Source organism: Nomascus leucogenys, chromosome 6 (genome assembly GCF_006542625.1).
Source record: "Nomascus leucogenys isolate Asia chromosome 6, Asia_NLE_v1, whole genome shotgun sequence".
Taxonomy (NCBI): Eukaryota; Metazoa; Chordata; class Mammalia; order Primates; family Hylobatidae; genus Nomascus; species Nomascus leucogenys.
Window position 1 is genome coordinate 107,990,404 of NC_044386.1, and position 24,736 is coordinate 108,015,139.

Consider the following 24,736-nt stretch of genomic DNA (forward strand, 5'->3'; position numbering starts at 1 on the left):
CCATGTTGCCCAGGTTGGTCTCAAACTCCCAAGTTCAAGCAATCCTCCTGCCTCGGCCTCCCAAACTGCTGAGATTATAAGCATGAGCCACATGCCTGCCCTTTTTAGGTTTAAATACCAAGGTTCCATGTGAGATTTGATTTGCAAAAATGAAGCCTCAACTTTTGGGACAAAATCCTCACTGGTTGATCTCCTACCCTTCTGCCCATAATAATTTGCTGTGATTCCTCCTCCAGCCTAGGAGTCCTATGTAAATACCATTTTTGTTTTCATGGATTTTGTGACCATGGCTTGTTGACTGTGAATGTTATAAAGAAGGAAGTTTCTTGGGTAATGAGCATACACTGCAAACCCTAGGAGTGAAAGAAAGTATGTAAGAAATAAGTGCCTATATATATATATACCCACACACACACACATATATATACATTGACATATACAGGAACATGTACACAGCCTCACTGAAAAGCAAGAAAGAGAACTCTCAGTGGATCAGAGAAATTCCCAAAGGTGTGAAAGCAGATAGGACTGAATTGAATCCAAAGTCCAGAAAACGGTTGGAATATCCTGCCCCAAAAGGTAGGTGCAGCACTAAGGGTGCTTGATACCCACAAAGAATGGGGGTGACCCTACAGGCAAGAGCAGACAAGTCTTGGGTTGATTGACTGGGATGCCTTGGTGGGAACAACAAGGCCTCACCTACTGCCACTAGCCAGCCAGTGTCTGCTTCCATGTGGGAAAATGAGTGTAGCATCTTGGAAAAAGTATCTGTCAATGCTTAGGAGACCCATGCCCAGAAGAAGCCAGCACTTCCCCAAGAGGGAATAGCATGCTCAGCAAATAGGGCATCTAACAGGGATTCTCACCTATGGAAATGAGCACGCACCCGAAAATCACCAAGCATTTGAGGAAAGCCAACTCCATAGAAGGAAAGATTTGTATTTGTCAAAACATGCAGATTTGGGCCAGGCATGGTGGCTCACATCTATAATCCCAGCACTTTGAGAGGCTGAGGTGGAAGGATGGCTTGAAGCCAGGAGTTGGAGACCAGCTTGGGCAATGGAGCCAGACTCTTATCTCTACAAAAAATATGTAAAAAAATTAGTTGGGTGCAGTGGCATGTGCCTGTAGTCCCAGCTACTCAGTAGGCTGAGGCAGGAGGCCTGATTGAGCCCAGGAGTTTGAGGTTGCAGTGAACTATGATTGCACCACTGCACTCCAGCCTGGGTGACAGGTGAGACCCTGTCTCAAAAAAAAAAAAAAAAAAAATGCAGATTTGGAAAGTGTAAGTTCATCACTGTAAAATGCCTGAGAGTGAAACAAAAAAAGAGCTTTAATTCTATCACTTGAGGACTGAGTGAGTGCTCAGAGAAGATGCCACTTATAAATCTAAGTAGAACTGTCCATCCAGGCAAGGGGACTGGAGGAGACAGCTTTTGGTGGAGAGACTCCTTCTCCCAGACAGACGGAGGGAACATGACTGCCACCCTGGAAAGAGGTCCAAGTTCCTGACCACCGCACACATGTCAGACTGCACCTCACCAAGGGGAGGAGGCCACCCCTGAGTGAAGCCACTTCTAGGCCTCTTCCACCCTGGAATTCTGTGTGGAAAACCCCTAGACTGCCTAGAGGCCACCAGGACTGCTGTGTTTGCCAAATCATTTGAACATATGTCCTCTCTCTTTTATCTTCTTTTATTGCATTTTTGGGGAGAGTAGGGGGATATTTTAACCCAGGCTCCTTGCCTGTTTTCACAGACTCTAAGTCGTAAAACTCTGTTACAAAGGAAATGATTGAGAAAATGAATTCGAGTCTTTGAAATACAACCTCACACAAAAATCACTGTCTTAAAGCTTCAAGGGCAGGTGGAAATATAACTATCCCCAGTTCTTCTTGTTAAAGGGAATTCCCCCTCCTTTATTCCCCATCCCCCAACTTGAGAACAGGGTGACACCTGAGCTCACTCGGGCTTAGGGAGTCTAAGGGGGGACCACAGTCATCTCAAGCAGCCCTTTCCTAGCCTTGGGTCCAGGACAGTTGAGGAGAGGCCCAGGGATTCTAACTACAGTTCAGCTGGCAGGAGATGTTTTCAGAAGGCTGTGTTCTCAGCTTGGGCCCGGGGGCCAAAGAGCTGCTCAGCAACAGCCTTGCCATCATACTTGGGCAGCGTGCCCCCGAAGTCAGAGGGCAGGATGTTCTCATCAATCTCCTGGTAGAAACCAGAGAGGTCATCCCCATGGACAAAGACCTGTAGGGAAGCAAGGGAGAGAGAGCTGAGCAGGAGGAGGTGCCCTGAGGATGAGGGTTGAGGGAGGAAAGGGGCAGGAGGACAAAGCCCCATCATGTGCAGTCTTTGCCTGGCGACACCCCTCTCCGCAGGTCTCCATGTGGGGTGTCAGTGGGCTCCACATAGCTCAGGACCATGGTAGAGTGTGAGGAGGGCTCAGGTGAGGCCCCACCCTCGGCCCTCTTGTCTCACTGTCTGGGCGTCCCATGTACTCACCCTCTCAAGCAGCTTGCTCTTCAAGAAGGGCTTGACCACATTGTAGGTCGTGGTGAAGTACCATGGCTGGTGGATGAAGTGGATGGCTTTGAACCGGGCTGGGAAGGAATCCTGCAGTGACAGAGAGACACCCCATTCCCCATGGCCCCAGTGACCTCAGAGGTTCCCACTCATTCCCTGCTGCCTCTCCTCATGGCATAGAACAGACTTGTCCAGCATCACAGGGCTGCCCTGCAGAAGGGCCCACTGAAGCTCCTATTTCCAGGCCAGCAACTAGGGATCCCTGGCTTCACTGTGGCCTAGACTGCAGGGAGGAAGCCCCAAGATTCATAAGACCCAACCCTCTCCCTGCTGATGCAGATAAAACTGGGAATTAGGTAAAGAAATGAAAGTAGCCTTGCTTGGCTTTTTGGTGAGTTTTTTCAAACCCACTTGCCTGCCGAAGGGACTGCAAACTATTACAAACCACAGGAACAATATTATCATCCCTCATTGTCCATCAGCCCCTCCCACAACCTCCACCTCCCACCCCTCCTTTCCCAAATACACAGAGCAGATCCAAGATGGCTCTAAGAAAGGACTCCTGACATGTCAGCACATATAGGAGTGAGTTATCAGAGGGTTAGTGATAATCCCTTTCTCGGGGTGAATCCACATTCAAAGAGAGGCAGCGCGACATATGTGAACAGACAACACGGGATTCCAGGTCAGAAGATGCAGGTTCAAGTCTGGCCTCTGCCGCTTTATTGCTGTGTGACCTTGAGATGTCACTTAAATCTCTGAGCCTTCGTTTCCAGGTTTGAAAAATGAAGCAGGGAAGGAGGGAGAGAATGCTTTCAAGGAGTGGATGGAAGAATGAAAGGGAATACTTGGCAAACTGTCAATCACCATGCAAGTGCTTATGGTTGGGATTGTGGCTGTCACTGCTCTTTATGGCACGAGGTGGTCCAACTTCTCAGGTCCCTGCAAGCACCATGAAAGGAGGCCCAGCCTCTCAGCCTCCCCAGCTGTGGGAGGCTGCCGTGGGACAGAACTCTAAGCCTCACCTGGAGCATGTCCACCATCTTCCTGAGATCTGAAGTCCGGAGACTAGCAGCCTGCTGCATGGTAAAGCCCTTGAAGTTCTCAATGATGCAGAAGCCATTAATTTGAGTTTCCTCATTCTCCAGCAGCTTCTCCAGGATGAAGCAATATGCCTGCAAGATCTTGGGCACAGAGAGAACAGGCTGTAAGATCTAACCCACAACAATAATTAAGGCTTGAGGTCCTGAGGGGAGAGCTAATTGGTACATTCTTCATTGGGATAATTTGCTGCAGGCTTTGATCTCAGACATTCCACTTCTGTGAATGTATACCAAGAAAACAAGCTCGAATGTCACATCCATGGTTAGAGGCCAGAAGGTTTATCCCAGTATTCTTACAATAGTGGGAACCTTGGAGACAACCTAAACATCCAACAATGGGAACTGGTGAAATTATGGTACACTTATGCCATGGAATACTCTGGAACAATTAAAAACAATACAGAAGACTAATAATACAGGAAAATGTGCATGACATATTATTGTAGAATATAATCCCATTATTGTAAGAAAAATGTGTGGGCTGGGCGCAGTGGCTCACACCTGTAATCACAGCACTTTGGGAGGCCGAGCCCGGTGGATCACCTGAGGTCAAGAATTCAAGACCAGCCTGTCCAACATGGTGAAACCCCGTCTCAACTAAAAATACAAAAAAATCAGCTGAGCATGGTGGCAGGCACCTGTAATCCCAGCTACTTCGGGAGGCTAAGGCAGGAGAATCACTTGAACTTGGGAGTCAGAGGTTGCAGTGAGCCGAGATCACGCCACTGCACTCCAGCCTAGGCGACAAGGCAAAACTGTGTCTCAAAAAAAAAAAAAGAAAAATGTGTGTGTGTGTGTATGTGCATGCATACATGTATAAAAAGATTGGAAGGATGTCAATAGTAGAGCTCTCTGAGTAGTAGAATTGCAAATGATTTTAAATTTGTTTGTAATTTTTTTTTTTTTTGAGATGGAGTCTCGCGCTGTCACCCAGGCTGGAGTGCAGTGGTGCGGTCTGGGCTCACTGCAACCTCTGCCTCACGGGTTCAAGCAATTCCCCTGCCTCAGTCTCCCAAGTAGCTGGGATTACAAGTGCCTGCCACCATGCCTGGCTAATTTTTGTATCTTTAGTAGAGACAGGGTTTCACCATGTTGGCCAGGCTGGTCTCGAACTCCTGACTTCAGGCAATCCACCCACCTCGGCCTCCCAAAGTGCTGGGATTACAGGCATGAGCCACTGCGCCCAGCTAATTTTTCGTATTTTCTAAAATGAGTAGATATCACTATGTAATAAGAAAAAATATATATTTAAGTCTCTTCCTTAATACACACAGATAGGCAGGTGTGCGTTTCGGTCCTACAGCCAGTATCTTATTTAATGGGAAAACACTAGAGGCATCCTTACTAAGATCAGGAATTAGATAAGGATTTCACCATCTCCGCCACCATTTAATTCTATATTGAAAGTACTAACCAATGCAATCAATTTGTTAAAAAAAAAAATCGGGGCATAAGAAGTGGAAAGGGAGAAGTAAAACTCTCTCCTCTACTTACAGATAGTATTATAGTATACTTAGAAAACCCCCCAGAGAATCCATTATAAAACTAACATAAATTTTAAAAGAGTTCAGTAAAATAGGGGGATATACAATTAAAAAACAAAAACAATAACCTTCATTTATACGAACAATAACCAACTAGAAGATACAATGGAAGAAAGAGCCCCGTTTTTAGCACTGACAACAAAATTAATACCTAAGACAAATTTAATGAGAAATGTGCACGACATTGTGAGGAAAAAATTTAAAAAAACTTTTTATTTTTCAGAAGCAGAGTCTCTCTCTGTCCTTCTAGCTGAAGTGCAGTAGCACAACCATAGCTTATGAAGAAATCTTTAAAACACTCCTGAAAACTCGAAAGTAGGCTTGAATAAAACAGAAGGCATCTCACGTTTGTGGATAGGACAACTGGCCATGAATGTGACATTCCGAAAGAAGCCAGTTCTCCCCAAGCTTGTTATTTATGTTTAATATTATCACCAAAACATACTCCTAATATTTCTCCTAAAGCTAGACAAATTAATTCTAAAGATCATAGGGGAAAATAAACATGCAAAAGTAGCTAGAAAAGCCCCCCAAAAAGCAGATCGCTAAGGACAAAACTAGCCCTAACAGATTAAACATGCCACAAAATCTCTACCATCAAAACAATATGATATTGGAGTATGAATAGATAAAGAGACCAATGGAACAGAATAGAAGGTCCAGAAATAGACCAAGTACATATGAAAACATAAAATATGATAAAGATGGCATTTCAAGTCACTGAAAAAAGATGGACTTTTTAATAAATTGTGTTGGCACTACTAGATAGCATTATCTAAAATTAGTTTGGGCCAGGTGCAGTGTCTCATGCCTGTAATCCCAGCACTTTGGGAGGCCAAGGTGGGCAGATCACTTGAGCTCAGGAGTTTGAGACCAGCCTGGCCAACATGGTGAAACCCGGTGTCTACTAAAAATACAAACATTAGCTGGGCATGGTGGCGTGCGCCTGTAATCCCAGCTTCTTGGAAGGCTGAGATGTGAGAATTGCTTGAACCCAGGAGGCAGAGGTTGCAATAAGCTAAGATCATGCCACTGCACTCCAGCCTGGGTGACCAGAGCGAGACTCCATCTCAAAAATCAATAAATAAAATAAGTTTGTAGCAGGTTTTTTTTTATTATTATTAAAGGCATCTTTTTCAGGCTCAGTGGTACATGCCAAAGTTCTCCCAAGACAAACCCTAATTCCCCCACTTGGGGCAGCCCCCTTAACGGCTCAGACAAGCAAAATTGCATACATATAAGCACAAAGAACTGGGGCTCCTAAATAGATTGGAACCTGTGCTTTACAGAATCTCTTCCAGCATGTAGTCCACTAATCCCTGTTCTCTCTGTTGCTCTCAGCTTTTAGCATTTGGCAGGGCAGCCCCCAGCTCATGGCACACAGCTGTTACCCCCGCTTGGCACTTGGCAGGGATACCCAGGAAGAGCCATGTATTATTGACCATCAAGCCCCACCTGCAAAGCTACTGGGTTTTTCAGCTGCCCTGGAACATCCTAGGAATTCTCTCCCTGCCTGGAAAGGGCTAGGTGGCAGGTGGCTGCCCACCTTTCCCCCTCTACAGACCTTGCCTCCTGGAGAACCAGGAATGAGGGCCCAGTAGAGGCCAGGGTTGAGGGAGGGAACCCAGCCCACAGGGTGGGAGCCAGGCGAGCCCCCACTAACCTCATCAAAGGTGATTTCTTGACTTTGCCAGTTCTCAATGTTGAAGAGCATGACCACTCGGCCATACTTGTCCCGACTAGAGAGGACACCAGGGTAGCCAGCTTCAATGGTGCAGCGGACAGCCTCTGGGGACAGGCTGTCAAAGAGCTCAGGGTACTGCAGCCGGAAATTCACATAGCCTGGAGGAAGGAGAGCAGAGGAACCCCCTCAGGGAGCCATCCCATCCCTACTCCATCCCACCTAGTGGGACTCAGACCTGGCCTCCTGCCAGGTCCTATGTGCGACTGAGCTGGCTACTCAACCTATCTGAGTCCCATCTTTCCTCTCCAAAAAGTGGGATCTCGATATTGGCCTATCTATTCTAGATAGTCTAGATAGTGGCCTATCTCACCAAATTGTTGGGGCAATCAAATGAGATTTAAGATATAAACATCATCATAAGCTTGGGCAAACATGAGGCGTAGTCCTAAATATGAGGATAATCATTACTTGTTATTTTCTTCCCCATGGGGACAAGGCATAGATTTTTTCAGCTGGGCACAGGATAAGCTGAGTGGTGAGGTGTGCACAAGGCTGGGGAGAAGCTCCCAAGTAAAATCCAAACCCCAAGCAGGACACAGAGCCCTTCCTGATTCCAGCAGCACCTCTACAGTCCACAAACGCCATCCTTACCCATCCTGAACAGTTCCCTACCTCTGTGGCCTGCACCATCAAACTTGAGCCCCTAGAGGAGCTGGGCACGTCTGCCAAGAGACTGCCACATCAACTTGCTCACTGCTCTGGAACACTCTGGGCACCTCCCACCCCCTGGCCTTTGTCTTTGCTGTTCCCTCTGCCCTGGCTGCTCTTCCTCACACATATCTCATTTCCTTTGGGTTTTTCTTCAAAATTCTCTTTACACTGGGACTTCCCTGGCCACTTTCTCTAAAACTTCAGCCCCTCAAGACTTTATATCCACCTCCTTAATTTCTTTCCTTATTCCTTACCATTATTTAACCCTATATAATTTTACTTTATTTATTGGATGTATTGTTTCCACCATTAGAATATGAGTTCCACCAGGGCAGGGAACTCTTGTCTGTTTTGTCTCCACTGCATCCCTTGGCCTAAAACAGTTCTTGGCACAGCATGGCCCTGAATTACCATTTGGGGAAGGAAGAAGTAAGAAAAGGAAAATTATTAGCCTGCAGAGGGCCCACTCAGACCCCATTTCTGTCCACCAGTGCCCAAGATTTGATTTCTTGAGGGAACCACCCCCCCTTTTTTGTTTGTTTGTTTGTTTTGAGATAGAGTTTTGCTCTTGTTGCCCAGGCTGGAGTGCAATGGCACAATCTCAGCTCACTGCAACCTCTGCCTCCTGGGTTCAAGCGATTCTCCTGCTTCAGCCTCCCTATTAGCTGAGATTACAGGCATGTGCCACCATGCCCGGCTAGTTTTGTATTTTTAGTAGAGATGGGGTTTCTCCATGTTGGTCAGGCTGGTCTCAAACTCCCAACCTCAGATGATCTGCCCGCCTCGGCCTCCCAAAGTGCTGGGATTACAGGCGTGAGCCACCGCAACCGGCCGATGATTTCTTGAGGCATCCTGTCTTCATCCAGCTAGCAGTGCCAGAGCAGTTCTGTCCCCGGGGTTCATTCCCAGGTCTGACACCATCTTCAGTTCCACTGCACATGAGGCTTAGGTAACTGCCCTGAGCGAGGCACTATCCACCTTCCTGCAGCATTCCAGAGCCAAAGCTTAGGTTCTCATGGTGGGGGTCTGGAGGGGAAACTCCTCCCCTCGTCACCCAAATGGGGTACCCAAGTTTTGCTCATTGAATCCCAAGACTGGGAGAGAGTTGAGAGGACTCAGACCTCTAGGAATCTGCTCCTGACACACTTCATTCATTCATTCATTCGTTCATTATCAGAGCTGACCCATTTTACAGATAAGGATATGGAGGCTCAGAGAAACTGACTTGCCCACGGTATGGAAGCAGGCCTGTTCAGTGCCGGGATGAGAGCGGATACCATCTTCATGGCCTCCCGTCTTCCCAGGGCCGTCCCTCCCCCAGGGGCCTCACCTCTGAGCAGCTCATAGGCACGGCCCACGTTGAACTTCCGTGCGCGGATGAAGCGCAGGAAGAAGCCGTTGTCCTTCTCTTGCACCCTCTCCGCCACGGCCACGGCCAGCTCCTCCCCCGAGGCCGCCTGCGCCTGCACCATCTCCTGCAGCTCTCGCACTGCCTCCTCCCGGGTCTCCTCTCTCTCGTTCAGCTCATCCTTGGCCTGGAACAGGGTGGGGTGTGCATGAAGTTAGACTTAGGTGCGGGTGAGGGGCAGGACACACAGGTGATGAGTCTCCTGCCAGAGCTAGACCAGCCAAGGCGGCCCAGGGGTCTGCAGCCGCAGCTTTGCTTTTCTGCCCCAGGGGCAGCATCTGCACTGGCAACACCTGAGATTGTTGTGTGTGGAGAGAATTCAGTCAAACTGTTCATCCTCGATATTTGCAGAATATGGCCAACAATCTAAATGTTTCTAAAAATGACTGCCTACACTCACTGAGCCTTTGCCTAGCAACCTGCTAAGTCCTTTAAATGCACTGTGTTTTTTAATCTTTGCCACAGACCATCATGGTTGGTGTTCTTATCCCCATCTCTCAGATGAGCAGACTGAGGCTCATAAAGATGAAGATATTCTTGCTCGAGGTCACCCAGAGAGAAAGGAATGGAGCTGGGACTCCTCTTTTCATCATTTCACTCTGCTGCCTCCCAGGCTTGATTCTGATTTTTTCAAAAACACGGCTCTCTGGCAGATGGCAGCCTGCCTCCTGCCCAGAGCCTCACATTCCTCCCTTCTGCTGGGTCAGGAGAACTCCGCCGTGTGCCTCAAACAGCTCTCTCCTTGGACAGCAAGAGGAGGGAAGGGAAAGGAGGGGGAGTAAAGTGTGAAGGAGCTAATAGCACCTTTCCCTTGAGATGCCCAAGGAAGCAGAGATGGAAGCTGGGTGCCCAGGCTCAGCTCAGCCACTTCTCATCCTCCCCAACAGCCCTAAGACAGCTCTGTCAGCCTCCACAGAGCACAATCTGATCACCTCTGAGCTAGTCCACCAACCGTCTTTCACAGATACAGAAGGCAAGACCCACAGATGGAAAGCAATCTGCTTAAGGTGACACAGCAAGCTGAAAGTAGGTCTGATTCTGGAACTCAAGTCTCTTGCCTGTCTAGCAGGGGCAGCAGTTGGATCCTTGTTCCCCGGGGCCATTTCCAAACCAATGCTCCTCATATTGAGTCTAGTTTAGAGGGCCCTAGTTCCGAGGCTCTGGGCTGTAGTCTTGGGTTGGACTGGCCTGGCTGGGTGTCTGGTCAACCCAGTTGCTGCCATAGCCGTGACCACCAGGAAGGACCTTAGAACAGGCCAGTCTATCAGGTCCAGGATGATCAGGAGTGCCGAGGCTGGACCCTTTTCACAGGAGAGAGAATGCGGTCATGTTCCCCTCATGTTGCCTCCCTAGGCAGCTCCTCTCTGCACTGTCAGCCACCTCACCTTCTGCAAGGTGTGGCGGGGCAGCTGGCTGCACGGGCCAAAGACAGGTCCATGGTCCTTGGTTGTGAGCTGCTCCAGTTGGGCACGGAGCTCCTGTTCCTCTTCAGGTACCATGCGGAATGTGCCCACCTGGGCAGAGAAAGGAAAAAGAGGAACAGCTAACCGCATCAGCCTGAGCCAGCCAGGGAAATGGGCCTGCTCAGACCTTCAGTTCTTTTGCCCAAGGTCATTGTTAAGCCTCCTCCTTTTGTGGGGTCAGGACCCACAAAGGGGTTATAGAAGTGTGTGCCTATATTCCTGGGCAGAGCAGAAGATAGAGAAGTAAGGAGGGAGGGAGAGGGAACAGAGATAAGAGAGGGAAGGTGGGTGGAGGAGAGCCCTGGAGGACAGAGTACTTACCCCTTCTGACATATTGCCTATGGAAGACACAGAGTCCTCAGAAAAAGAAGGGATCTGCTTTCTCTGTCCTGGCCTCTCCAGTCGGCCCCTTCCCTAGGACAGGAAGTCAGGGCTGCAGGGGTTAGAAAAACCATTCTGTTATTGTCTTAGAACAGTGGATCTCAAACTTTCAATTGCATCAGAATCACCCGAGGCATTTGTTAGAAATGCAGGTGCCTGGGCCCCAAACTCTATGATTCTGACTCTGGAGGTGCAGGCTGGGGCCTAGGAACCTGCAATTTAAAGCACTTCCTGGTGGCTCTGAGGGAGATGGTTCTTGGGCTACACTTTGGGAAACACTGCTTGGACAAAGGGCACAGACACAAATAGCTCAGCCCTTAGATGTTAAGACAAGTTGGCCCTGCCAGGAAAAAAAGAATCTGGCTCTATTCTCAATGACATGATCACTGCAGGATAAGGCAATCTCTCCTCCCTCCTGTGGTCATCCTTCTCCAGCCCAAAGGGGTCCCTCAGAAACTTCGCAGCCTAGTGGATGGCCCTTTCCCCAATGCTTTCATTCTCAAGATGGGTGATGACCAGTTACATAAGTACATAATCACGAGACTGGAAGTGTGTTCTGTGCTTTGTGATGCACTAAGTACTTTCAAATCCACTCTCTCAGACCCAGGGTCGGCATTATTATTTCCATTTTACATAGGAGGAAACAGAGGGGGAGGAATAATTGACTTGTCCAAGGTAACACAGCCAAAAAATAGCCAGGGATCAGGACTCAGACCCAAGTTGTGACTTCCTGTCAGGACCAAGAGGCAGCCTGCTGTGGCACAAAAGTTGGACCTGGGTTCAAGTTCTTCTCTTCCACATGCAGGCTGTGTGATTTAACCTCAGTCTTGGTTGTTCGCTGTAAAGTAGGATGGAAGGGTTATGAAATGTAATGGACACATAAGCAATGCTTGGTTACCAGAACAGACCCCATTCATGGCCCACATGACAACCTGCTTCCCCACTGGGTATTTTTGGAGACAGCTCTTCTGTTTCTGGGTTTTCTCTCCTGCCTAAATGTCCTGCCTAAGTGCCTTCAAGAACCCTTCACCATCCTGCTCCTACCTGTGACCAGGTTTCATGGCCAGTTCAATCACCTAGTCATAGTTGGTAAGTGACACCTAGAGCCAAGACATCTGCAGGCAAACTCCCTAGGAGAGCTGGCGTCATAGAAACCTTAAAGGTTAGGGAGACCTGGGTTTGAAACAGGCTTTGTCAGTGATGACTTCTGTGACCCTAGCGAGTTATTTAACCTTTCTGGGTCTCGGTTTCCTCATCTGTAAACTGAGGATAATAACAGTACCTACCAAAAAGAACTGTCATGAAAACCATATGATTTCTGCAATGCTCCTGGCACAGTGTCCTGTTCTAAAACATACTTCCCCTTCTCTTTCTTAGCACCATATTGATTATTACCCTAACTTGCACGAAGAGACTTGGAGGACCCCCAAACAGTATCTGAGGGTCCCCTATTTCCTGCTCTTTCCACTCCACAGCCCCAGCAAGCACAGGGAAGTTCTGGGGGCCATAATCCATCCACGGGAACCAAATCTAAGCCATCTTTCTGGCTGGTAGACATCCAGATATGTGGGCACAGAGATAGACAGGCTGAAATGCTGCTGTGCTGTCAGTTGGGTTTTGCTGGAACAGGAATGGAAATGGAGAGGCTGACAGAACTGCCCTGGGGAGCCCAGGCGAGAGGCACAGTGGCTGGACACCCCCAGCCAGTTGTGCAGACCATCAGAACAAGATCCTAGATCTTAGGAATACAGGGTTCAAGTCCGTGCAGCAACTCTTTTCTAAATATGCCCAAGCTGTTAACTTTGAGTTTTAAAAATACTGATTTACAAGCTGTACACAGTGAAAAACTGTCTATCCCTCACACCATGCTGATGCTGTTCCCTGCCGTCTCAGGTTGCCAATTAAAATACAGAATGTCCAGTTAAATGTGAACCTTTTTTTTTTTTTTTTGAGATGGAGTTTCGTTCTTGTCGCCCAGGCTAGAGTACAATGGTGTGATCTCAGCTCACTGCAACCTCTGCCTCCCATGTTCAAGCAATTCTCCTGCCTTAGCCTCCTGAGTAGCTGGGACTACAGGTGCCCACCACCACACCTGGCTAATTTTTTGTATTTTTACTAGAGATGGGGTTTCACCATGTTGGCCAGGCTGGTCTCGAACTCCTGACCTCAGGTGATCTGCCCGCCTCGGCCTCCCAAAGTGCTGGGATTACAGGCATGAGCCACTGCACCCAGCCTAAATGTGAACTTTTTTAATACTAAAAAAGTATTTGCTGTTCATCTGAAATTCACATTTAACTGGGTGTCCTGTATTTTTATTTGCTAAATCTGCCATCAAATTGGTCTGGCTCAACCTGGAGAATGGCCAGGTGGTTTCAGTTTTACAGGCAGCTTGGGACGTGGTCTCCCTGCTCCCCTGAGTCCTCATCCCAGCCCTGGGCTCCCTGGCCCAGGCAGGCCCCAGGTATTGACTTACCTGCCAGGTCGGCAGCTCCTCCTTGGGGCTACCTGGTACCTGAATGTCCTGGAGCTCTAGAGGTTGCCTCCGCTGGAGGCGTGGTCCAGTCAGCAGGTTGGGATTAGTGTGTCATAAGGAACTTCTCACCGCCCACAGTTGCCGTTAAATCGGGCTCACAGGAGGCCCTGAGTGGGGCAAAGGAAGACCCGGAGAGAAAGGGGAGAGGGGAGAGGCCTGGGCCTGGCTGGAGGCGCATCAAAGCCCTCCTTTGTGTGCTCCTGCTCTAGAGTTCCTGCTCAGCCATGTGGAAGCCCGGCTGTGGGGCTGGGATCTGGGCCAGTGCCATTCCCTCTTTTCCCTGCCCTCTTTCTCCTCAAGATCCCGGGGTGGGGTTGCTGAGAGAGCACCACCACCACCAGGGTAATAAGAGGTGAAGGGAAATTGTAAACGTGATTACATCTACAGTGGCAGCTCTGGCAAATCCAGGCTTATTGCCCGCCCCTCCCCCAGCCAGCAGGACCTGCTGTGGTAGTTTTCACCTCTGCAGTGAGTGGGGTCAGTTGGGAAATGTGGCTGGTTAAGGCCAAGCAGGGAGAGGACAAGACAGGCTGAGCCTCCTTCTGGGCAGCGTGGTGCAGTGGACGGCATGCCCTGGAACCAGACTGCCCGCTTGTAAAGCCTCGCTCGAGCATCTTCTGGCCGGGAGACATGACTTCAAAACTCATTGCCTCAGTTTCCTCCTCTAAGAAGTGTAGAAAACTAGAGGACCAGGCTCATGACTTTAGTGTGGATGAAATGGCAGTAAAGTGCTTAGTTCAGGGGTTTAGCTGCCTGACACTTAATAAGTCCTCTAGAAAGGTCAATTACTCCAAATACAGAATCAATAGGTGCCTAACTGGAGGGAACTTATTATTCAACCCTTTGTACAGGAAGAAACCCCTCTGCAGCCTCTCAACAGATACCTTCCCAGCCTCTGTTTTGCTATTCCACTGGATGAGGAGGGGGTGATTCCTGTAGAACATTTTCTGTCTAGGATTCCAAGTGCAGGAAGCTCCCTGTTTCCATTACTGGGGAGCTCTCCTTGTTTAAAAACTCATTGTTGGTTTGAGCCCCAAGCAGCTTCCTATAATGACCACCCTTGGTCCTGGCTTTGCCTCCTAGAGGTGCCCAGGACAAGGTCAAGCTCCCCTGCACAGGTCGCTCTCCAGAATCCAACCCCAGAAGTGCTTTTTTATTTTCCCTGGACATAATTCTTGCTTTTTCCACCCATTCCTACTTTGGCAGGTTTGGGATTTCTTCCCAGCACCCCATCTGCTGCCGACCCGTTCCTCCAGAGCAGGCTGCAATGCCTGGTGCTTAGATCTTGGGGTGCACTTGAGTCACCTTGAGCTCTGTTTCCAAAAGCCCTTTCCCTGGGCTCCTACTCTGGCTGCTGTCTGGGTCTTGGGCTGTTTCTGTCCCAAGTCCTCTGTGGAGCTGGGGATCCTTCATGTATGTCATTCTTCTTCCTGGTGGTCTAGTCCTATGCTGTCTTATACAGTAGCCGCTAGCCCCATGTAGCTTTTCAGCATTTGAAATGGGGTAATGCTAGAGATTGGGTCTCACTATAACAAAAATTTTTTTAAATGGGGTAATACGACCCAAGAACTAAATTTCTGTGGCGGGCTGGCAGGGGACAGAGTCTCACTCTGTCACCCAGGCTGGAGTGCAGTGGTGGGATCTCAGCTTATTGCAACCTCCGCCTTCCAGGTGCAAGTGATTCTCATGCCTCAGCCTCCCAAGTATCTGGGATTACAGGCGTGCACCACCACGCCCGGCTAATTTTTGTATTTTTAGTAGAGACAGGGTTTCACATGTTGGCCAGGCTGGTCTCGAACTCCTGAGCTCAAGTGATCACCCTACCTTGGCCTCCCAAAGTGCTGGGATTACAGGCGTGAGCCATTGTGCCCAGCCTTACATTTTTAATTTTATTTGATTTTAATTAACTTAAATTTAAATTTAAAAACGAATACTGGATTCAGTTTTTTGAAAACTTGTAAGTAGGTTTAGAACAATTTAGATGTGTGATACTATTTTTTTTTCAACTGGAAATTTTGTGATGATGTATTTCTCATAAGAATTTAGAGTCCCAAGTGAGATGTGCTATAAAGTACCTAAAGACTTAGTACAAACAAAATAATGTAAAATATCTCATTAACACTTTTTAATAAGGCTTAATGTTCTGAAATTATCATGATCATGTTTGTGATATATTGGGTTAAAAATATATTAAAGCTTGTAATCCCAGCACTTTGGGAGGCCAAGGCGGGAGGATCACTTGAGGTCAGGAGTTTGAGACCAGCCTGGCCAACATGGTGAAACCTAGTCTCTGCAAAAAAACAAAAATTAGCTGGGCATGGTGGCAGGCACCTGTAATCCCATCTACTCAGGAGGCTGAGGTAGGAGGATCGGTTGAACCTCGGAGATGAAGGTTGTAGTCAGCTGAGACTCCATCTCAAAAAAAAGATACACACACACACACACACACACACACACACACGAGCTAATTTTTCCTGTTTCTTTTTTTGAGACTGGGTATTGTTCTCTCACCCTGGATAGAGTGCAGTGGCATGATTATGGCTCACTGCAACCTCGATCCCCCTAGCTCAAGCCATCTTCCTACCTCAGCCTCCTGAGTAGCTGAAACCACAGGAGTGCACCACCACATCCAACTAATTTTTTTTTTTTTTTTTTTGAGACAGAGTCTCGCTCTGTCACCCAGGCTGGAGTGCAGTGGCGCTATCTCAGCTCACTGCAACCTCTGCCTCCCAGGTTCAAGCAATTCTTCTGCCTCAGCCTCCCGAGTAGCTGGGATTACAGGTGCCCACCACCACGCTTGGCTATTTTTTGTATTTTTAGTAGAGACAGGATTTTACCATGTTGGCTGGGCTGGTTTTGAACTCCTGACCTCAGGTGATCCACCTGCCTCAGCCTCCCAAAGTGCTGGGATTACAGATGTGAGCCACCATGCCCAGCCATTTTTTGTTTGTTTGTTTTTTGTAGAGACAAGGTCTTACTCTGTTGCCCAGGCTGGTATCAAACTTCTGGACTCAAGTGATCATCCCACCTTGGCCTCCCAAATCACTGGGATTACAGATGTGAGCCACCGCGCCTAGCCCTGTTTCTTTTTTTTAGGGGTAGGCTCTCTCTCTGTCGCCCAGCCTGGAGTGCACTGGCATGATCATAGGTCACTGCAGCCTCCAACTCCTGGTCTCAGGCAATTCTCCTGCCTCAGCCCCTTGAGTAGCTAGGACTATCAGCAGGTGCTAAGCTGCCCAACTAAATTTTTTTTTTTTTGAGATGGAGTCTTGCTCTGTCGCCCAGGCTGGAGTGCAGTGATGTGAACTCAGCTCACTACAGCCTCCACCTCCTGGGTTCAAGCAATTCTCCTGCCTCGGCCTCCCGAGTAGCTGGGACTACAGGTGGGCACCACCGCGCCTGGCTAATTTTTGTATATATTTTTAGTAGAGACGGGGTTACCCCATGTTCAGGCTGGTCTCGAACTCTTGACCTCAAGTGAGCCACCCGCCTCGGCCTCCTAAAATGCTGGGATTACAGGCGTGAGCCACCACGCCTGGCCTCAACTAATGTTTAAAATTATTGTTTGTAGAAATGGGGTCTCACTATGTTGCCCAGGCTGGACTCAAACTCTTGGTCTCAAGCTGTCCTCCTACCTTGGCTTCCCAAAGTGTTGGGATTACAGGCCTGAGCCATGGCACCTGGCCCACCTGTTTCTTTTTACTTTTCTTGATGTGATATTAGAAAATTTAGAATGACATCTATTTCTCATGGAGTATGCTTGTCTAAACCTTGCTACTGCTCAGCATGGTCTAGAAACCAGTAGCATTGGCCTTACCTGGGAGCCTGTGGGAAATGCAGAGTCTCAGGCCCTTCCCCAGAGAGGCCAAGTCAGAGCCTGGATTGGATTAGGGCCCATCCTAATGACCTCATTTTAACTTAATTACTTAAAATTACTTAATTTTTAGCCAGAACGGTGGCACAGCTCTGTAGTCTCAGCTACTGGGGAGGCTGAAGAAGGAGGATCTCTTGAGTCCAGGAATTCGAGGCTGTAGTAAGCTATGATTGTACCTGTGAACAACCACTACACTCCAGCCTGGGCAACACAGTGAGACCCTGACTTTAAAAATAAATAAATAAATAAATAATTTTAATGGAGCTCACCAGGTATAATAATTCCTATGCATATGAAAGTTTGAAAAGCACTGCCCTAGAGAATGTCTGCCCTTCTGCTGTTCCTGTCTGTGCCTAGCACAGCGGCTTGCCTGACCTGTCACTTCCACCAGCTGGGAGGTTTGGTGGGGAGTTAGACCGATGACTGCCCTCACCCACCATCCTCTTCCTCTTTGGGACAGGCGAGTGGAGGCTGGATTATGAATGGAGGCAGAGAGGGAGGGACTCCTGTCCTGATTCTAGGTCTGGCCCTGCCCAGTATGAGCCACTGACCCTCTTAGTCCTCAGATGTTTCACCTGTAAGATGCCGCATGGGCCAAACTGCATTTATCCACTCCCCACCCACCCAGTCCACATGTGGAAGCCCTAACCCCCAGGACCTCAGAATGTGACTGTTATTTACAGATTGTGCCTTTAAAGAGGCAATTAAGTTAAAATGAGGTCATTAGTGTGGGCCCTAATTCAATATGGTTGGTATCCTTATAAGAAGAGGACACAGTTACAGTGGGAAGCCCACGGGAAGACACAGGGAGAGAATGCCACCTACAAAGAAAGGAGAAAGGCCGCAGAGGAAACTGATTCTGCTGACTCCTTGATCTCAGACTTCCAGCTTCTAGAACTGTGAGAAAATGAATTTCTGTTGTTTAAGCCACCCGGTCTATGGTACTTTGTGATGGCAGCCATAGCAAACTATTACAGATGGGATGATGGTTTTTTTCCCAGGTACTTCATAGAGTGCAAGGCTCCTTGGAGATAATGAGAATGAGAGCCCAGGCTGCCCCGTGGGAAGGAACCATGAGGGCTCAGAAGAGGCTCTGTCAATGCTGGGTGATAGACTCCGTCACAAAGAACATTCCTGTGCACCAAGGAGTGGGCTGCACAGAACTTTTCGGGATACTAGCAGGCCACGAGGTCATTCCGGGGAAGCAGAGCTTTCTGCAGCATTATCTTCTGCTCACAGCCCTTCTAGTGCCTCTAATCTTCCCTCCTCCCTTCCCAAGAGTCACACTCACATCCAGCTCCCCTGGTGGGAACAATAGTGCCTCTGTGAGAGGAGATGTCACCCTCATTGGCCCAGACACCTGTGCTGGCAACACTGGCAGACAACCATGGGCTCCCTGGCCTGCTGCCTTCTGCCTGGCTGAAGGCAGGGATGGGCATCACATTTGTGGTGCCCCCTTTCTGTACCGTGGCCTGTGCCCTACCAGCCTTATCTCAGCCAATCCTTCCAGATGTGAGAGAGTATAATCCCCTTTTTTTCACAGACTAGGATACTGAGAGTCTGGGAGGTGAGGGGTCTTCCCAAAGCCACACAGCTGGTTAGAAATAGAGTCTCAGCCCTCTCAGCATTCATCACACAAGGCTGTCCCTCCTCAAGAAGCGAGATCAACACAGGGGTGTCAGCCCAGGGACTTCACACCTGCCCCCTGGATCCTGGGGAAGGTGACATCACCTGACCCTCCCTGGGAGCAGTTCCAGTGGGCAAGAGTTTGGTCAATGCAATCCCTTCTTTGGTCAGTAATAATTATCCTGGGATAGGGAGGACCTTATGGAATCCTAGGCCTCAACCTTTCCTTTGAGAAGTGGGAAAACCCAAGTCTGGGAACATTCTGCACTTTCCTTAAAATTAAACAGTGGTAATGAGAGCGAGCAAGCAGAGTCTCCGACCCCTGGGGCGGGCAGACTCTTCCTGCTCTAAAAAGCTCCCTCCCTCTAGGAGGCACCACTCATTCCACAAAGAGAGGCCTGCCTGTGTCAGGGGAAGAGTGGGAGGTGCTGGGAATGAGCAAGGAGGAGCTGAACAATACAGTCTATCAGGATGCTTGTTCCGAGAGGATTTCAGAATTAAGGTGATTCCACGATCTGAGTAAAAATAAGTTTGCAAACACACACAAGTAAAAAGAAAGTGAAGATGGATCCATGGCTGATGCGAGGGATGGATAGATGGATAGATGTGATGAAGCAAGTAGAATAAAATATTTATGGTAGAATCTAAGTACTGGGTTTCTGGGATGTTAAATGTAAAAATCAAGAAGTCTTCTTTTTTTTTTTAGACAGAGTCTTGCTCTTTCATCCAGGCTGGAGTGCAGTGGTGCGATCTTGGCTCACTGCAACCTCTGCCTCCCAGGTTCAAGCGATTCTACTGCCTCAGCCTCCCGAGTAGCTGGGATTACAGGCATCCACCACCATGCCTGGATAATTTTTGTATTTTTAGTAGAGGCAGGGTTTTACCATGTTGGCCAGGCTGCTCTCGAACTCCTGACTGACGTGATCCACCCGCCTTGGCCTCCCAAAGTGCTGGGATTACAGGTGTGAGCCACCATTCCCAGCCTCAAGAAGCCTTCTTTCTCTTATTTCACCATTCTTTCCCTTCCTCTCTTACCTTCCCTTTCCCATATTCTTTCAACCAACATGTATTGAGTAGCTATTATATATTAGGCACTGTGCATCCAGAGATAAATAAAATGCTATCTCTGCCTTAAGCAGCCCAGTTTAGAAGGGGAGAGGCCTGCAAAAAATAATTATAAAATAGGGCAAGTTCTATGACAAGACAAAGGTTCTGAAATGATCTATATGGTAGTGCCAAAAAAATGGGGAATTGTTCTTTGGTTAATTAAGTTTGAGAAATGTTACAAATTATACTGGAAGTTATTAATGAAAGTAAGCAATGCAAAGGCTCTGAGAAGTCCTGCAGCAAAGAAATCTAGAAAACCAGTTTAGGCTGGGTACAATGGCTCACACCTTTAATCCCAGCACTTTGTGGGGCTGAGATGGGAGGATTGACAGCCTAAGAGTTTCAGACCAGCCTGGTCAACATAGTGAGACGCTGTCTCTAAAAAAATAGAAAAAATAACTTGATGTCGTGGCTTGCACCTGTGGTCCCAGCTACTTAGGAGGCCGAGGCAGAAGGATTGCTTGAGCCCAGGAGGTCACAGAAGGGAGTGCCAAGTGCTCCCGCCACAGGTGCCTGTAATCCCAGCTACTCGGGAGGCTGAGGCAGGAGAATTGCTTGAACCTGGGAGACGAAGGTTGCAGTGAGCCAAGATCGCACCACTGCACTCCAGCCTGGGCGACAGAGCGAGACTCCATCTAAAACAAACAAACAAACAAAAACAAAAAACCAAGAAGGCTGCCATGATCTTGGCCACAGCTGTTTTGGTGAATTACCAGAGGTAAGAGAACGGCAGAGGAATGAATAGGAGATACAGAAACACAGAGAAAGACAATAGATGGCTCCTTCAAGAAATCTGGCTGAAAGCAGGTGAGAAAGAGGGCAGTAACTGTAAGGGAAGGGGGGCTCCAGGGGGTTGCTTTGTTTAGATGGATGGGGAAGACTTCTCCATCTCCTCCTTTATTCTCCACAGATGATCTCACTACTTCAAGGGGGGGAGAAATAGGTGCCCTCAGATGGGAACTTGGTTTTAACTCCTCACCACCAAAGGAGAAGATGTGTTTATGAAAGGGCAGCTGTAGAAATTTAGAGGTTAAAGACCAAGGTCTGAGAGAGGTAAGTGATAGTAAGGTCCTTGCTGAGAAGGTGGAAGCCTTAAGCAGCTGTCTCTGTCCCTCCAGCAGAGTGACCAGCCTCGGCCGGGAAGGTGGAACACCCTCCACTGTTACAGGGAGCTGGAGGAAAGAACTAGTGCCGAGGACACTGAGTTTAAAGACTTGATGGTGAGGAGCTAATGCAAATTTCCATCTGATGGCACTTATTTTTTTCTCTCTTTTTGGGGGGTGTGGAGGCGGGTCAAGTATAACTTCATGAAGAAAGGAAGGATAAACTTACTGGGGAAGATTATCTGACAGTGCTGAAGGCCCACCTGAGACTGGGGCACCCATTTACACACATGTTACTTCTCTAGCACAATCCAGCAGCTGAAGTATAGCTCCAACAAGAGAATACAGCTGGCTTCATACAGGGTTAGGGTTTGCTGAATGAATGGGATGGAAAGAGAGGCAAAAGGGGGCAAAAGGTAGGAGCAGTCGCTTATGCCTATAATCCCAGCAATTTAGGAGGCTGAGGTGGGAGGATTGCTTCAGTCCAGGCATTTGAGACCGACCTGGGTAACATAGCAAGACCCCTTCTCTACAAAAAGTAAAATTAGCTGGGTGTGGTGGTGGGTGCCTATAGTCCCAGCTACTCAGGAAGCTGAGGTTGGAGGATTGTTTAAGCCTGGGAGGTTGAGGCTGCAGTGAGTCATGATTACCCCACTGCACTCAGCCTGGGCAACAGTGAGACCATCTCAAAACAAATAAATGAATAGGCCAGGCACGGTGGCTCACACCTGTAATCCCAGCACTTTGGGAGGTTGAGGCAGGCGGATCACAAGGTCAGGAGTTTGGGACCAGCCTAGCCAACGTGGTGAAACCCCGTCTCTACTAAAAATATAAAAATTAGCCAAGCGTGGTGGTGGGCACCTGTAATCCCAGCTACTCGAGAGGCTGAGGCAGGCGAATCGCTTCAACTGGGGAGGCGGAGGTTGCATTGAGCCGAGATTGTGCCACCGCACTCCAGCCTGGGCGACAGAGTGAGACTCCATCTCAAAAAAAAACAAAAAACAAATAAACAAACAAAAATGGCCAGGTTCAGTGGCTCATGCCTGTAATTCCAGCACTCTGGGAGGCTGAGGCGGGCAAATCATGGGGTCAGGAGATTGAGACCATCCTGGCTAACATGGTGAAACCCTGTCTCTACTAAAAAATACAAAAAAATTAGCCGGGTGTGGTGGCACGCTCCTGTAGTCCTAGCTACTCGGGAGGCTGAGGCAGGAGAATCACTTGAACCCGGGAAGTGGAGGTTGCAGTGAGCCAAGATCGCACCACTGCACTCCAGTCTGGGCGACAGAGCAACACTCTGTCTCAAAAAAAAACCAAAAAACCCCAAAATATAAATAAATGAATAAATACATAAATAAATAAATATTGCAAAAATGTGGTTTAACTATTTAACCTTGGAATTGAAGATGAGGAGTCAGAGGCAGTGAAGATTAGAGAATAGGTAGGTGGGAGTAGTTGAGCAGGCTAATTGGATGGTTGAGAGGTTGCTATCTGAGTAGTGATTTGGGAGGTGGCTGGGGGTATGACCAGGAGAGTGAGTGGCTGAGGTGACATGGAGGAGAAAGTCATGGAGGTGGAGAGGGGAGTGGCCAAGAGGCCACATGTAGGATGAGGATGATCTAGGATGACAGCAGAAGAGGGGCAAAGTAGAAGATGGAGAACAGGTATCCACCTCTCCACAGAAAAGGGCTGAGAGGGCACCTCAAAGGCCCAGTTTGCTGATTATTTATAGACCAGAGAGGTCCACTAGATTTGCAACTGGGCCAGTATTTTTTTAACTTTTTATTTTGACATAATTTCAGATTTACAGAAAAGCTGCAAGAATGGTGCACAGAATTCCCACATGCCTTTCTCCTAGATGTTAACATTTCACGTTTGCTCTTTCATTCTCTTAATATGTCCAAGCGTATTTTTTTCTAAACTATTTTAGCATTAAGTTGCAGACATGATGCCCTTCTACTCCTAAATACGTCAGTGTGGACTTCCTAAAAACAGGGACATTCTCTTTGCTTTGATCTGAATGCTTGTGTTCCCCTAAATTCATACACTGAAATCCCAAGCCCCAAAGAGATAGTATTAGGAGGCGGGGGTTTGGGATTAGTGTCTTCATAATAGAGTACCTGATAGCTGCCTTGCATCTTCCACCTTGCAAGGACACGGCAAAAAGGTGCCATCCATGGTAAAGTGGCCTTCACCAGATACCAACACTGCTGGTGTCTTGATCTTGAACTTCCCAGCCTCCAGAAGTGTGAGAAATAAATTTCTGTTGTTTAGAAGCCACCCAGTCCATGGTATTTGGTTATTGCAGCCTGAATGGACTAAGATTCTCTTAATTAATCACGGTACAATTATCAAAATCAAGAATTGAACAGAGCCAAGATTGTGCCACTGCACTCCAACCTGGGTGACACAGTGAGACTCCATCTCAAAAAAAAAAAACAAAAAACAAACAAAAACAGCCCGGTGTAGTGGCTCACACCTGTAATCCCAGCACTCTGGGAGGCTGAGGCAGGCAAATCTTGAGGTCAGGAGATTGAGACCATCCTGGTTAACACAGTGAAATCCCGTCTCTACTAAAAATACAAAAAAATGGAACAGTAACACCATTGGATAATCTATATGATTTAATCAAATATTGCCAATTGTAAGGGGCCAGTTTTTATGGATTATTTTCCACCCTGCTTCTTTTCCTTTCTCCTTTTATTCCTCTTCTCTTCCAGGTCTTTGAGAAACAGGAAACAGATTGGGAGAAAAGAGCTAACACTTTTTTGTTTGTTTTGAACTTTCTACTTTCAAATGATTGCAAAGTCACAGGGAGCTTAAGAGAAACAATATATCTTTTATGTCAAAATTTGGGTTTTGAAATGTCACGTTTCATTGAGATAATTTAAGCCCATATTTTTCTAAGGCTATATTGATGATAGTGCATCCATTTAGCAAATACTTATGAAGCACAGCTGGGTGCGGTGGCTCACGCCTGTAATCCCAGCACTTTGAGAGGCCAAGGCAGGTGGATCATGAGGTCAAGAGATTGAGACCATCCTGGACAACATGGTGAAACCCCATCTCTACTAAAAAATAGAAAAATTAGCTGGGCTTGGTGGCACGCACCTGTAGTCCCAGCTACTCAGGAGGCTGAGGCAGGAGAATGCTTGAACCTGGGAGGCGGAGGTTGCACTGAGCCGAGATCGCGCCACTGCACTCCAGCCTGGTGACCAAGCGAGATTCCATCTCTGCCGAGACCAGCTCAGTCATGGAAACCCTAACCCAGCGACGCTAAAGGAATTAAAGACACACACACACAGAAATATAGAGTGCGGAGTGGGAAATCAGGGGGCTGACAGCCTTCAGAGCTGAAAGCCCTGAACAGAGTTTGACCCACATATTTATTGACAGCATACCAGTGATAAGCATTATTTCTATAGATTATAGATTAACTAAAAGTATTCCTTATGGGAAACAAAGGGATGGGCTCTGGCTAGTTATGTGCAGCAGGAACATGTCCTTAAGGCACAGATCACTCATGCTATTGTTTGTGGTTTGGGAATGCCTTTAAGCGGTTTTCTGCCCTGGGTGGGCCAGGTATTCCTTGCCCTCATTCCAGTAAACCCACAGCCTTCAGGGTGGGCATCATGGCCATCACAAGCATGTCACAGTGCTGCAGAGATTTTGTTT

The 24,736-nt window shown here is 48.0% G+C and overlaps 2 protein-coding genes across 4 annotated transcripts in view; one reads left to right on the plus strand and one right to left on the minus strand.

Moving 5' to 3' along the window:
• Positions 1-24,736, plus strand: part of FANCI (FA complementation group I) — a 124,653-nt gene that overhangs the window by 16,092 nt on the left and 83,825 nt on the right. The window lies entirely within an intron of this gene.
• The window catches only part of RLBP1 (retinaldehyde binding protein 1), a 32,799-nt gene continuing 9,736 nt past the window's right edge, over positions 1,674-24,736 (minus strand). The window contains exons 1-9 of one of the 3 annotated variants that reach the window (XM_030814995.1): positions 13,292-13,530; positions 11,593-11,656; positions 10,759-10,870; positions 10,360-10,488; positions 8,897-9,101; positions 6,835-7,013; positions 3,550-3,708; positions 2,504-2,614; positions 1,674-2,248 (exon numbers count right to left, since the gene is read on the minus strand). In XM_030814995.1, coding sequence (XP_030670855.1) covers positions 2,090-2,248; positions 2,504-2,614; positions 3,550-3,708; positions 6,835-7,013; positions 8,897-9,101; positions 10,360-10,488; positions 10,759-10,770 — 954 coding nt within the window. In that variant the 5' untranslated portion in view covers positions 10,771-10,870; positions 11,593-11,656; positions 13,292-13,530 and the 3' untranslated portion in view covers positions 1,674-2,089. Of the gene's footprint in view, positions 2,249-2,503; positions 2,615-3,549; positions 3,709-6,834; positions 7,014-8,896; positions 9,102-10,359; positions 10,489-10,758; positions 10,871-11,592; positions 11,657-13,291; positions 13,531-24,736 lie in introns of those variants that run through there. The other 2 variants (XM_030814996.1, XM_030814997.1) reach the window with 2 other exon arrangements.